The 15469-nt window shown below is 36.6% G+C and overlaps 2 protein-coding genes across 2 annotated transcripts; both read left to right on the top strand.

Annotated features, from left to right (window-relative positions):
- The first annotated feature begins 1937 nt into the window (after positions 1-1937).
- On the top strand, positions 1938-7778 carry LOC143453307 (uncharacterized). Its single transcript, XM_076954586.1, has 13 exons — positions 1938-2707; positions 2844-3796; positions 3921-4027; positions 4106-4347; positions 5013-5126; positions 5304-5449; positions 5651-5813; positions 5919-6007; positions 6084-6207; positions 6411-6664; positions 6783-6941; positions 7111-7330; positions 7561-7778. The coding sequence occupies exons 1-13, from the start codon at positions 2486-2488 to the stop codon at positions 7654-7656; spliced, it is 2889 nt and encodes a 962-aa protein (XP_076810701.1). The 5' UTR covers positions 1938-2485; the 3' UTR covers positions 7657-7778.
- Positions 7779-8460: 682 nt separating this feature from the next.
- LOC143452960 (uncharacterized) lies at positions 8461-15300 on the top strand. Its single transcript, XM_076954116.1, has 17 exons — positions 8461-8690; positions 8793-8979; positions 9134-9269; positions 10070-10234; positions 10453-10611; positions 10752-10843; positions 11074-11187; positions 11618-11732; positions 12097-12259; positions 12429-12583; positions 12786-12944; positions 13219-13313; positions 13551-13673; positions 14208-14319; positions 14830-14992; positions 15120-15235; positions 15287-15300. Exons 1-17 carry the CDS (start codon positions 8461-8463, stop codon positions 15298-15300), a joined length of 2298 nt encoding a protein of 765 aa, XP_076810231.1.
- The last annotated feature ends 169 nt before the right edge of the window (positions 15301-15469 follow it).

Genomic DNA, 15469 nt, shown 5'->3' with positions numbered 1-15469 from the left:
AATATTGTTCTGCTACCCTTGGTAATTTACATTTAGTTTTTTAAAGTGTTAAAAGCTGTACTGAAAATTAGGAATGAAATATTTCAAAACCATTCAGTGAATTAATTTTGCTTTTTGCATTCCAAATACTGTACTCAAATGACGGATAAAATAAACGTGTTTACGCAAACAAGTTTCAGAAACTCTGTTGGTTACGCTAGTTCAGCGTTACTAATTCTATTTCAGATCCAAACTCCTTTGTAAAACAGTTTGGCACAATGCCTACGGCTCAAAAGTTGATAAATATTTACTATTAAGTCACAAGAACAGCATTAGTCGATTACGAATAAAACATATATTATACATGCGATTGATACGACAAATAGGTATACCTTAGCACAGACAACCCAAATTTGGGTCGTGACGCATAGTTTGAGATAGGCTGCCACAGGTTATCAAAACATTGGCTTGAGTAGGCCTAAACTGTTAAACTACAGTAATTTGTCACTTGTAAGGAATATCAATGATACAAATTCTGATAAATGATTCAGAATTCAAACGAAAACATCAAAATCCAATTCCTAGTTGTAACTGGATACCTCTGGCAACCGTTGGTAAAGTACAAGAAAGTTAGGCTGCAGTCGGGACTTGGGATCAATCTAATTATCTAGTAACATTCTTTAGAGTATGAACTAGCAATTAAATCATTTTAATAGTTTCAATATTTAACGTGGAATGAAAAAGAAAGACTTGTTCTGTATTTGTTGTTCCGCAAATATTCTTTGTAATGATAGTCTCATAAAGCGTTACTAAGGGAAGTAAAGTCAATCTATGACTAATAACAGAAGTTGTTACGAGTCTGCTGAGGTTGCAACAGCAATCGGCAAACAATGTTTTTGTTAACTTTTTTTGCAAACAAAAATGCTCTGAAATTCTTGAGGAACTTTTTAGCGTTTAAATTACAGGCCATAGCCATGGTTATTGGTAACACCAAGGCAAAATTCATTTTGATTGTTACGATTCAAAGTAGTTTTCTGTCAGTAAATATGCCAGCCAACCACTATTGAGATTTTGCCTGATTTCACATTTTGAAATAGGCTACTGTTTTCTAAAGCACCTATTTTGGACATGGCTATTACGTGAAAAATAGATTTCTGCCAATTACTAGACCTAACGCCATAAACTTTTTCAGCTTGCAAAGAACTGATAGACCTTTGCATGTATAGATATGAGTCAACTTAGGGATAGCTGTTATTTTTACGAGTTCTACGGAGCCTCAAAAAGTTTAATTAGTGGAAACTTTTAACATTTCCTTTTCCCTACAAATTAGGCTATTGGCTTACGCAACTGTAGTTTGACGTAACCACAAAGCACGTTTTTTCGAAATAGCTTATAGTTGCGTATTCTGCCCTCAACATTCCTATCTGTCGTGAGGTGACCTAAAGGATAGGATCTTATGATCATGTTAGTGGAATCTTTTTGCCATTAAACATTGCAATTACTGATAAAATAATTAATTGATTTTTATCGACATTCAATGTTACGCGATAATGGTGAATACGTTTGCGTTGATACACAAGTGCCTTCTCTAACGGAAATGACATCACAAATAACCCATATCATCTTAAGTACTAGAATCGCAAAGCTTTTGGGTTTTACAAAATTAACGAGGTTAATTCCACTCGTTTATTTAATGAATATGTTTCCTAGTTTGTAGCTCGATGACCTCTAAGCTTCGAAACTATTAGTGCTGTTCTTGTTCGGGGTGACGTCATTAGGGGCAAATGACGCTGACATCCTGCCTAAAAGGCGCATGTATTGTTTTGATCTGTGTCGCAATTCGATGACGGTAGAAAGCGGCCGTAGAGTTCGTGGAAAGCGCTTAGTCTTTGCAATTATTATTGATCGCGTTTGAAAAAAACGCAGCACTTAGATATGGGTGTGCTAGGAGTCACATTTCTGTTGTCGCTTGCGCATGTGTTGCCGTGTCAGCATGAGATGTTGATTGCTGTTGAAACCATGTTCTTGTCTATACTAACTTATAGGAATAATTTTATTAAATAGTTTATAGTAGGCACTAGATGGCTTTCTTTTAGTTAGACAGGGACAGGGATATAGGCTATTTGAAGAGTTTTAGATTACCAGCAAAAAAACAACGCATCTTATCATGAAATATAAAGGAATGTGAGTATATGCTACAAACGCTTTAGAGAATTGTCCAGTCAAATAAACAGACTAGTGTTGTGACCCTTTTACATTTAAAACAAGCACCTTCTCCTTGCAGAGCGTTAGTTCTAAGTGGTTTTGTAAGCTTTGCTTTAATGATAATGACGGAAAGGTAGCACCAGTAACACTTCTATGTTTCCCAACTATAGTGAGTAAACACCGTAGGCTGATATAAAATGATGGAAAGAGTGTATTATATCACCAGAGGCTTGACGTGTAACAACTTTTACAAATTTCTGGTTGTTATAAATTGGGAAAAACTTGTTTCATTTTAGAAGATATGGCGTTACAATCTATAGGGTTATTACTGGTTATATCAGCTTTTTTGGCGTGTGCATCATGCGGTGACATAATTGCTACGGCATGCTGTAACACGGCACAAGAGCTAGTTTGTGAAACAAGTTCATCTACCACAGTACGTTGTCGCTGCACCGCTCTAAATCTCCTTGAAGACGGCGGCAAAGCAAGAACATACAACATTACGTCACTCACGTTGCAAAACGTAAGACACCTTAATTTTTAGCCACAGCTTATATTCTATTTTATTGATGTATGACGTCTGAGAGAAATGTTTTTATCCTCTGACTAACGGTAGGTTTAGTTGGTAATTAAAATTTTTCGTTTGTACTTGTTTACAGGTTAACAATTTGGAAAGTTGTTTTGGGAATTTCAATTCATCCCGTTGGAATCGGCTGAGTTACTTTGAAGTATCAGATTCAACGACCAACGCTGGCCTCAGTCTCTCCGGAATCAACCAATTTGTGAAAACCGTGAAGACACTTGTATTAAACAACAACGGATTAACAAAAATTAATCCAGATTATTTTAAAGCATTTCCTATGCTCAAGTCGCTCAAAATAACGAGGAATAACCTGGTTAGGATCCAAGCCTCTTACTTTAACAAAGAAAATTTTCCGAAACTGGAAGATTTAACTTTAAACGAAAATCGAATCTTTGAGATCGAAACAGGAATTTTTCAAGGACTCCCGTTGTTGAAAAGATTATCTCTAAGCAGAAATCGAATTGAGTTGATTCACAATGCTCTGGCAAATCTCAGTCATCTAGAGGATCTTGATCTATCCTTTAACAGGATTAGTAAAGTTCATCACGACGCCTTCCTCGGGTTTACCGCGATTACAAAGTTAAACCTCAGTCATAACAATCTCTCCAGTTTGAACATTAGTTCCAGTCATCGGTTACTAAACTTAGACATCAGTTTCAACTCCTTCACTGAGATGCCAGCCGAAATTCTGAACATGATAACAAGAGACGACATCGGTGTTGTTAAATTGAGTGGAAACCATTTGAAATGCGATCAAAATATGGCTTTGTTTTTTGAACGGGCAGTATGTAACGAAATGCCGATTAGTGAATCCGTCGTCCACAAATACCTGGACGACATTGTTCATCTTAAAAGTATTCTACGTCAGACTTCGCGCCTGGTATTGCCTTACCCTGGTATATGTGTCGTAAAGCCTAGTGCGGAGAAATGTTTGGTTGATAGTGACAGCAATACCGAGCTCTGTGCCTTGCAATCCTACCTCGATTTTTCCGCCAGTAAACCTGAAGGAAGCAGCTCAAAGATATTCAGGTGAGTTTTATGCTACTTTGAAGCGACAACTCTAGTCCCCTAGTTTCCCCATTCGGCTTTTTTAAGCTTTAAAATATTTGCTTAGAATGAAAAAATATTGTTAACGTAAAATTGCGCTTTGCAGGGGTCTGTTAAGACATTTGAGAACTCTTTATATCAACGTGAAAAGAATGGAGGCTTTATCTCTCAATTCCGATGCTTTGATTGAAGTGAAGCAGAATCTAGTGCAGGGTATGTTGAAAATAAGCCATAAAATCTACTGTTGCCAAGTTGAATATGAGCGTTATAAATATCAGTCTTATCATTTAGGTCTCAATTTCATTGCAAGCAATGTACCGGTCAATCCGTCCGACCGTTTGGTTGGTTACATTGGAGATGACATCACAGTCGGCGTAACTGAGGTCAACGAAGTTCAAAGAACAAGGTCATTTGATGGTGACATCACCACCGGTATTGGTTTTCAATTAACCACGAGAGGCGATGGAGAGTTCGTGCACGACGAATTCGGAAACACCCAGAGTGACCTTGAAGCAAGAATCGACACGTGCTCAGTAAGTCATAACGTTTTACATGACCCTCCAAAAAAGTTAGAAAAAGTCATTGACTTTCACAGGACAACTGAAAAACCAGCAGATTTAGGTGTGACAAAGTTGGTATAAAAATGATTTTATCATAGTTTTGAAAAATTATTCTCTAAAAAAATGTACCGCAAATCTGGGCAATCGCATTGTTTAACTATCTGCTAATACCACATAAATATTTGTCACGTCAATATTATATGAACATACAGTAGTATGTCAAATAAGGCGATAATTGCCTGCCACACTTCCTTCCAACCCGGAAGTGAAATTATAGCTTGTCACGTGCAGAGAACAGAGGATACGAGGTTATGGACTTTTGTTGGCTCGCGGCTAATGTACCGTATATAACAATAAAAGTTAAATTTGTTTTTAAACGTGAGGGTCGCAATCATTTATATAGATGGTAACAGTAATCGTTATTATCTGTGTCTTACCATCAGTTGCGCAGTATAAGCTATGTATGACACTCATGTATATTTTGTGTAAGTTTAGACTACTAATATGCTTCAAAACGGGATGTTTATTTATAACCTACATGTTTCATGTTTTTCCGCCTTACCACTGAATCAGGTTCACTTTGCACTTAGCACTTCTTTCTTAAAATTTCAATAAAGCTATATTTCCACGATGTATAGGCGCGACAAAGAGCAAGAACTAATAGTGTGACGCAAGCAGAAATTCTCCTACCAAGATCTGTTTATTTGGGAGAGGAGAATCAGAAACTTGTGTTCGTGAGCTACAGTGACGACGTAAGTTACTATATAATTAAAAAAAACTCACGTTATGGCAATCTGCATGCAATTATAAACCCTGAATACGTGTAAGCTAAGTGCAGGAAACGGCTTATTTGGCCTAAAATTTTAAAGCGTTTAAGGGATTTTTTAACATTATCCAAGTCATTTTCTATTTCACGTTATTTTTTACAGTTTCTTTTTCCTTCCGATCTCACACTCGCGTCGTCCATAATATCTGCTGACGTAATTAATCGGAACATTGTTAAGTCGAAAGAAAAGATCTTTATTTCTGCTGACGTCAATACTTACGAAACAATGGACCACAAAACTTCATATCGGTTAGTTAATAACTTTTTCATATCAGTAGTGATTACTATTTTTATATACTGACTGAGCAAGTTGCGTTTAACTCTTTATACGGTTTCGTTGCTTGAATTTAGTTTTCCAACATTTCAAAGTATTACTGTAATGTCAAATAAAATATATCATGACCAACATAACATATTAAATAGAACTTGATGGTAATTTTATTTGCTCAGCTGTGCATTTTGGAACTTCAAAACCACAAGTTGGGACAAAGATGGCTGCCAACTGACCAATAAAACAAGAATTGAATCATCCGGTAGATGGCAGACAAGAGTGACTTGCGCTTGCGACCATTTAACAAATTTCGGGATTTTATTGGATTTTAACCCAAATGACGTAATGACCATAGAACATGAGTTATCAGCTATACCTTATATGAGCGCGCAGTGTTTATTTATTTACCAGTTGAAGAACATTTAACACAGTGTTTTTTACATACAGGAAGAACGAAATGCTGACGTTAGTGTCATTATATCCTACATTGGAATATCGCTCTCGATCATAGGACTCATCGTAACAATCATATACAGGTAGATAGTAAATAGCATGAGAGCTAATAACACTTCGTCAAACCGGTAAAAGTCAATGGCGTTTCGTTAATATCAGATTCTGCACAAAGGATTTAAGGAGGGGAATACCCCAAGTGACACTATTGCACTTGTGTACGTCACTGCTTTCTGTTTACATGTTATTGCTCATCTACGACAAGGACTTTGTCACACAAAACGACGTAAGTTGACTTAAGACAGTGCACGTTTAATGAGCCACGTTTGTTTATAAATCTATGAAAATATCTTCACAGCATTAACGACTCTATGCAACATTTCACCTTGGTAAATTGTAGTTTTGCCTTGTTAATGTGACTTTACGGAAAGCGAAGGTTAACAAACTCAAATTAATTTTAAGTATGAAATTTAATCTCCTTGCCAACAGAATCTCTGCATTACTGTTGGAGTTTGCTTGCACTTCGCCTTGTTATTGGTCTGGTGCTGGCAGGTGGTAGAGGCAGTGGCAATGTATCGGCTTCTGGTACAAGTTTTTAAGGCGAAAATGTCTTACTTTCTGCCCAAAGCAACCGCGGCTTGCTATGGAACAGCATTGCTTATTGTTACGTCCGGCTTAGTTTATTATAAGTTTGGAGTAGTCGACGTCGCTGAAGATGACGTGTCCTTCTATGATTCCTATAGGTGGGGTGTTTGACTATCTAGTTCGACTTGGTTAAAGAAATTTTTTTCAAATACCCTTTATGAGATTTTTATATGCAAAACGGCGCCTTTCGCGTTTAACAGCTATTTTATGCATTAGGAATGGGGACACTTGCTTCTTGTCACATCCAAGTAATGTCTATTTCCTGATCGTACCGGTGTGTGCCGGCTGGGTTATCAACTGCTTTGCTTTCATCGTGATACTTTGTGAGCTGAACCGTTCAAGAAAACCTAAAGTTTGCGGAAACAACTTAAATGTGTAAGTAAACAACATGAAGTGACCTTTTGACTTCGGGTCAAGTTTTATGGTCGTTTTGACAAGTTATAAACATACGTTCGCGGAATGTTCATGTGTTCCTGTACCAAGCAATTATAGCATTGTCAAGAGTCAAAACAAAACCTTTATTTCTTCTTTTTTTCCCCGACAGACTGCAATCCCGGTTAAGACAAGCCTTGGGTCTGTCTAGCCTTCTTTCCATCACTTGGTTTTTTGGCTTTGTCAAGGTGGCGCTACAGCTTAGCCTGGGAGCTTCTCACGTTTCCGCTTCCGTGTTTGAAATAATTTTTGCGCTTTGCAATTCCCTGCAAGGTTTCCTCATTTTCCTTTTGTTCTGCGCTTCCAGAGTCGTAAAAGAAACCCGTTTCACGGTAGGTTGGACATGAAACCTTTTGATAATTTTACGGGTTTACCTTTTATACGTAGGTTACATCAATTAATTTAAATGTCAAAAATAGTTCAAGGAGTTTTCAAACAGAACAATTGTAGACTGTTTTTGCATAATATTTGTAATCGAAGCAGAATAGCCTACAAAGTATATCCATTAATAGGAAAACAATTTTAACGTCTCCGAAGCCTGATATTTCTGTTGTCTTTACAGAAAAAGTTCAAAATGTCATTCATGGATCCCACAGTAAGGTCGCACTCGAAGTCTAAGAGAGGTTCGAGCGACAGAATAACGAAGACGACAGTATGACATCGATATCGACTTCATATAAATGCAATGAAATTTTTGTTAGCAACTATCATGAGAATTTTTTATTTATGCAATCGTTGTATGGTCATGCTTTATAAAGAAAATAAGTTTGTTTTCGTTTATTCTTTGTATATAATTAATCTTAGTGAGAGTTTAAATCAGTTAAATTCAGCGAAATAAAGTCGAAGGCGACGTTGCAACATAGTTGGCATAGCCGCATAGCCTCTGATATTTCAATGATGAATTTGTATGATATATTGTAGGCTACATGAAACACGACAATAAAGATTAGGCTTAATTATTGGTCCTGAACTTGGTCACCTTAAACAGGCGCTAAAATAGATTCCATGGCTCGCCGGAGCGTTGATAAATGCTGGTTTAGTTACAAAGAAGACCATAGACAGCTTTTGTTATCTAAACACAGACGCCATTAATTTTTAATAGACCGACAGCTATATTACCTTGGTTTTGGCTATTGCTGGTTCCTACTAGAAATGTATTTGTAGTTAACAGAAAGTGTTTATACAACATAGAGTCCATTTCGAGAAGCATTTGTTGTAGAATTAATTTTCTTCCATAAAAACGACACTTGCGAAAATTTGTGATTGGTGAAGTTATTACCGAGTTCGCAGTTAGAGCCTATAGTCTATACAGTAAATAGCTGTGGCCTACGCCAACGGAGAACTATCAAAAACGTTCAGGTCGCGGTACTGTAAGGTTTTGCCATTTTAAAACTGTCAGTTAAACTGAGGTTATATATTCTTAGCATTTCTGTTTAAGGTTCATTAATTTACAAAGTATAATATGCGATTAGCACTTGCGGTTTTGATATTGAGGCAAATTCTGGAAGTGGTCGCGGCATCGAATTGCCCAGTTAGATCCCAAGAGGATCCAGTGATGTTAACCAACTCCTGGAGAATCAATTCTGATGCGGATCGAAGTGATGTTGGAAAATATTTTCCTGGTTACGTCTATAGAAAAGCCACGAGTTACGACGTCCACTATTGCTCGCTTTTGTGCGCTAAAGATAGGAAGTATGACGTCATTAACGTCTTTGACAAGTTTCAAAAGTCCCAATATGTTCTTTGATTCCAAACGAATTTATAAGATGCGTCAATGTAGGCTCTTGTGTGTAGGTGCAAATCCTTCAACTACATCGAGAAAGATTACAAATGTCACATCAATGAAAAAGACAGAGCGAGCTCCGACCCTCCAGACGAAGATTTGTACCAGTTTGAAAGTCAATGGGTTCCCAGGATAAAAGGACTGATTGATATGAAAGATTCAACTTACTACAGTCGCGATTACTATCAATTGAAAAAGGTTACTGTTGCGTAGATGCAAGTCTGTCGCCTCAACTAGCGGACAAAAAGAAAAAAATATATATATAGTTGGTGAAAGATAACTCATAGCCAGCCAATAAAACTAAATATTTTTTCAACTTTTGTCACACAATTTTTCTTTCTTTTCTGTGAAGCCATTGAATGATCCTTGTCTTACGTCATCATGTAAAGAAGACGAAGTTTGTTCTCCATATTACGTCAAACAAGGGAATGAGGAGAGTGATCCGGTCTTGAGTTACTCGTGTCAGAAGAACAAGTTTTCATTGAGTGGTAAATTTAAGTTTAAAATCTTTAATAGTGATTTCAACATTCAGAGGTAGATAGTCGCAGTCGGTGCTTTGAAAGTACCGACAGTAACGGTTCCAGTACTAGGGAAAAAATATATCAACGGTGCCGATATTTTGTTCTGTTTCAAAAAATTAGTTCGGTACTCGGTACCGGTAATTTTTTACAGCGGATCTTGTTGCAATTGCAATTTCTGGCAATATTATGACCCCTGGTAAAGGCTAGTTCAGTTCAAAAAATATTTGAACTCACTCTATGCGATTTTATTGAACAACTTTTGATTATAAAAGAACAAAAAACGCTCAAATTGGCACTAAGTTTTCATTTTTAAATGAAGTTTTAAAACTCATACTTCTCAAACCCTTGAAGTAGTCATTTTAAAAGTACCGAGTATCGAGACGGACTTAAATTTTTTGAGAAAAGTAATTGGGTACAGAGATTTGGTACTTTTAGCAAATAGTACAGACAGTACCGGTGTCGGTAAAGAAAAAGTAACGCGATACGGTAATTCGGTTACTGTAACAGTACCGCAGTACTGCGCACCTCTGTCAACAGTTACATGCCCACGACAACAAAATTTAAGCATTGTGAGCTATTTTGTCTGTTATTGCAATTTGTCATTTATTGAAATCAGTAATCCTACAAGCCTCTTTATTTGTTAATGCCGATAAGGTAAAACGGTTACTGTAAAATACTATAACTTAATAGCCCTAACCTGTGTGACATAAATATACATTTTAATTTTCCACCATGAAGAAAACTAATTTTGAAATTTATTTACTAAGATTTTCACGTGCAATGGTCGCATTGGAACGCATGGAGCCAATGTACTACAACTTGTGGTTACGGAATTGAAGTTCGTAACCGAACCTGTGAGGACGAAGCAAAATCATGGAAGTGTAGAGGTGAATCGAGACAGGCGAGGAGGTGTGCTGATGTTCCATGCCCACGTAAGCATTAAACGTAAGACTAGAAAGGTAAAAACTCAATCAAACTTCGTCTGGCTTCCAACGCTTTCTGTTTTTATGCGTGTTTACGGTTTTGAAATATTATTATCAGTTTTATACAGCAAGCTATATCTTTTATTCAAAGTTTCTTCAGTATCGGATGTGGGTTTATATTCACCTTTACTTGCATGTATTGTAATGCAAGTTGGTCTCATTTGCAGAATGGGCTGCCTGGGGTATATGGGGTGAATGCCTGTCACCAGAAAATTGCGGCAAGGGTGAGCAATTACGCAGCAGGACTTGTCAGGGGTCTTTGGAGTTAGATGCGTGCATTGGTGACCCCACCTCGTCTAGGCCTTGTTTATTGCCATCTTGCAAAAGTATGTAAAGATCTTAGAGCTTTATCAGTTGTTGTATAGGAAGGAAATTTCTATAGAATCTTGTTATTTCTTTGATTTTGCTGCATGCGATTGCAGGATTTTTGTCGAAGATATTTTTGATTAACGTTCAAGTTTTTCAGCTCCACACATTCTTTCGAACATCACTTCCGGCTTTGTTTTCATTTATGACGACACAATACCAGAAAATTCAAGTTGGAAGGGCGTATGTGAGGTTAAGATCAGATTTGGCCTATATCAATATTACAGTCAATGCAACGACTTTTAGTAAAATTCCATCTTTATAACATCATCAACGTCTGATTTAACAATCAAAATTCATTGTAACTGTTACCTTACCAGTATATGCATATAAACTTTTCTATAAATCATTTTGAAAATAGTAGTGGAACTTTATATTTACTTGATAATATTATGTCTATATTTTTTACTCCGCGGTCATAGGACCCTGAGTTGGACAGCTCTAGAAAGAAAAGTATAGTAAGGACCATCTGTAGAGGAATCGGTTTCGCTTTTGGCATCTTACGAGACAACGCTAATGAGACTTTGACAACCAAGGTAAATATTCAATGCTTAAATTTATCTTTCTTAATGTTTTGCAACCAAAAAGGCTATACACTAAACATCCCGCAAATGAAGTTATGGTTACTAACTAACCACACACTAACTAATACTAACTAATACTAACTAATTACTAACTTAACCCCAATCCCATAAAGTAAGCACATGCGGGTGCAAAAGTAAGTGAAGCGTTTAAAAAATCATGACGCCATAAAAAATGTTCAACACCAATTTGCAATCAGCAAACCACGAGCATACGAAGAAGCACCAGCCGTAATCAGTAGCAAACCTTTTGTCAGGCATTGTTAATGGTAATTTTATGGACGCTATTATTGTACAACGTTATGTTGTTATTATCGTACAACGTTATGTAAACTTGAATCATAAACAGAACATGATTATGTTTAATTTGATGTACCTTTTTCAGTTGTACCTTAAACCTAAATCCTGTGCAATCAATGAAACGTCTCTAATGAATTGTAACCATGATGGATGGAAGGAGTTCAAAGATTGCCAAAAACAGCTGAATGTTTATTGCTATGGTAAGAGTGAGAGATATTAAAAAAGTGAGGGAAAAAAGAACAAAAATGCAGAAACATTGGTGATGGAGCTTCTTCATATTTTCCATTTGGTTACCTTTTATTAAATACATTAGTCTTGAAGGACAACTTAAAAAGAGATGAATCAGTAGAATACATGAAAATGTTATTACTTAAACCATTTTGTAAAAAAAGTTTACACTAAAAACATGCGGAAACACTGTAACCGGAAACATTTCAAGAAAAGTGAAGATGTTTTTTGTTACTTTCATATTTATAAGAATATGCATGCTGTCTGAATCTTCAACTGATAAGTCGGGAAAGATTTAATTTGGAGTAATTTTTATTTTGACATGTTTTCCTTCAGACGCAGAACATTACACCAGAAATGACATACAGACCTATAAAGATTTTTCAACACTGTGCCAAAGTAAAGGCAAACAGCTCTGCTCATACGAGGAGATTTTTCCTCATAAAGATATTCCCATCATAACTGGAATAACTGGCGGTGATAGCTGGGCTCCTATAAGGTCAGCGAACAAACTTCATTTTTTTATGAACTTCGCTTTATCTATAATATCAATAAACTTATAATGAAACGATAATTAATTAATTGTTTTCACTACCGATTTTTTTGCCACAACTTCATTTTCGGATGAGGAATCCTCAAGCCGAAAATATAATTGATCTTTCCTTTAGAGACGACTTCAACGACTGGATTCAAGTTGGGGGCGAACTCGGCCGATTGGCTGAAAAGCACAACAATTTGTACGGCCCACCTCCCTGGGGCTTGGATCCAGAACAGCATCAATACCTAAAGGGAAACGTTTACTGTTGCTCCGTGATCTTTCCGAGTAAAATTTCAAATTTTTTCGTTTGCCTTGTTAATGTTTTTTTTTCGCGGAAGATACTTCTTTAGCGCGTTAATATGTTTACTATTAATATTTTGATGTCTATTACAACTCCATCCTTTAAAAGGGTTTGTGCGTTGTGAGTATAAATGCAATCTGGTGTTGTTAAAGGAAAATATTTCTTGATTATAAAACTTTTTTCCAGAATGGGCAGATTGGACTTCGTGGGCTGACAGACCACCAGCACGAAAGTGTGGAAGGAAATGGCAGTTCCGAATAAGACAATGTCTACACAACAAGCTGCGGCCAGTATGCGAAGGTTCTGAGATCGAATCCCGGCTTATCAATTTACCGAGATGTGGAAGTGAGAATTAATATTTTTAAACTTGCTTAGTCTGTTTTCAAGAGTATAGACTTGCTTGTTAGAAGACATTGCTTGCATTAAAGCATTCTAACATATTGGGGTCTACGTTAACTTTGAAACCCGGTTGTCCGATAATTGAACATCTCTGTAACAGGCTACGTATATTTTTTATAAGTTGTTTTTCGGAACTAGTGCATAGTATATACAGTTCATCAAAGTTTTTGTTAAGATAACATATGACACTACAATGTATCGCGTGAAATGTGAAATACAGGTAATATGGCTCTTTTGAATATCTCCGCTGGTGCTGTGTTTATCTACGTGGACAATGATAATCCTGGTATCACAAAGTGGAAAGGAGTGTGTCAGGTTAGCCCCGATAGTGTCTTAAAGTCTTACATTTTGTGCATTTCAATTTTGGGTTAGTCCCCGAATATACACTTGGATCACTTGGAACAATTTGATTGCTTATAAATTAGCGTAAGCTTCAAAAAGATTAAAGTGATTTATTGTTACGATAAGAATAATCCAAGGGATGGCTAAAGTTAAGGATGCTTTTCTGGAGATTACTATGCAAACACCTCATAACCTTTTCATTTTCCACAGCACCCCGCGCTGACCGACGATGCCAAACGTCGTGCTTCGGTAGGAGCTTGTAATGAAGTGGGCTACGAATTTGGCTACATTTTGGAGGACGATGAAGTTGAAAATCCAGTTTACGCTGATCAGGTGAAATTGTATTTGGTGGATTACAATGTTGTAATGACTCGAACTGATAACTTGACTCGAGTTATATGATGACTTGAATGATGACTTATATGAACTTCTCGATGACTTGACTTGACTCGAGTCAATCTTCAAGAGTATTTGAGTCACGTGATAACTGCTGTGATGGCAAAGTATTCCATAGAGCTTTAGGCAAAAAAATGCACAATTTCCTAGAAAATTACACTTCTCTAAAAGAAAGTTCAAATCGGTCTGATTTTGAGAGAGTTATGACGTCATGATAACGAAATTAATACAACGCATTATTTGACGTCAAAAATCTTTTTGAAGTTAAAGGCCTTGACCTGTCTTTCCTCGATTCACAGTTCAAATGATCCCAAGTCGGGGAAATGACTTTGTTACCCAAATTGGTTTAACTTGCGCCAATACCTGGTTAGATTATTTTCTGTGATGTAAAAGCTAAAACTAAAATTTGAGACAATAAATGCACCATTAAAGCCAATATAAATGAGCAAGTAAAATGCACTTTTTTTCCAGTTTTACCCACCAGAAACATGTACTGAAAACGATATATTTCTTCAACAATGCGACAACCCGTTATGGAATGCAAGTCAAAATTGCAGCCGCCAACTTCAAGTCCATTGTTATGGTAATCGTGTTGTTTTATTTCTTTGCTATCACTGATTTAATCTTGTGTCTATATTTTTGTCAAGCTATAACTTAGCAAACGAAGGTTATATTTAGTAAAGTAGTCAAGTGATTTAACCTTTAATTTTTTGTAATGAGTAAACCGGGGCATGACAAACTCCAAGCAATAAAGCGTCAAAAATATCTCTTATTGTATGTTTGCAATAGCGGCAAATGCGGTTATAGACAAACAACGGTTATAGTCCAAAAAGAGTCGCAAACAAGAAAACTCAACATACAAGAAGCAATAAAATCGAAAAAAACACGTATAGACCCCAAAAACCTGGATTCGTTAAAGGATCATGTTCGAAGGTAGCTGCCAGGAGCCAGTAGTAGTAGTCGCGATCAACGATAACTGGAATATGTTAACCAATTCATATAGATACACATTGGAGAAGGAAAATACAATTAGTGGAATGCTTTCATAATGTTTTCGTTAACACATCTAAATACATTCTCTCCTTACTCACAGAAGCGACCCATTACTTCACAAATGATGCTAAAACGTATGAAGAATTTGCTTCATATTGCTCGACAAAAGGTTTGCAACTCTGCACGCGGAAAGAAATTTTTCAATTTGGATACACTCCAATAATCACCGGTAACATTGCGGGCGACCATTGGACACCAGTTCGGTAAAAACTTGCTTCCCTGTTGAATTGAAAAAGTTAGACAGAAAGTGAAATAAAATTGCCCAAGCTATCTGCTTAGGTGCATGTTGAAAGGCATACACAAGTGTAAATTTGTGTTATTATCATCCAGAGATGCTTTTAATAACTGGGAATACGTTGGAAATTTTGCTGTTCTTCATCGACCCAACCTTGATAACCATCCAGAAAAAAAAGGGAATGTATATTGCTGTTCTTTCACTCTTTCTGGCAAGTTCTTGACCTTCTGTTGTTGTTGTTGTTATTCTGAATGTTTTATAGTTAAAGGAATGTGATAATGCAACCTCGTAACGCTTGTGATAATGCAACCTCGTTTAGTTAACGTTCACGCCGACACAAACAGACACAGCATTTGACCTACTTGAAGGCCATTGTTGATACGTGATATTTATGGATAAAAAATGTTTAATTGTCAGATCGGAAGGTTTGTTTTAATGTATCACT

This window comes from Clavelina lepadiformis, chromosome 4 (assembly GCF_947623445.1).
Source record: "Clavelina lepadiformis chromosome 4, kaClaLepa1.1, whole genome shotgun sequence".
Taxonomy (NCBI): domain Eukaryota; kingdom Metazoa; phylum Chordata; class Ascidiacea; order Aplousobranchia; family Clavelinidae; genus Clavelina; species Clavelina lepadiformis.
The sequence above is the reverse complement of the archived record's forward strand: the minus strand, read 5'-3'. Positions and strand labels throughout refer to the sequence as shown.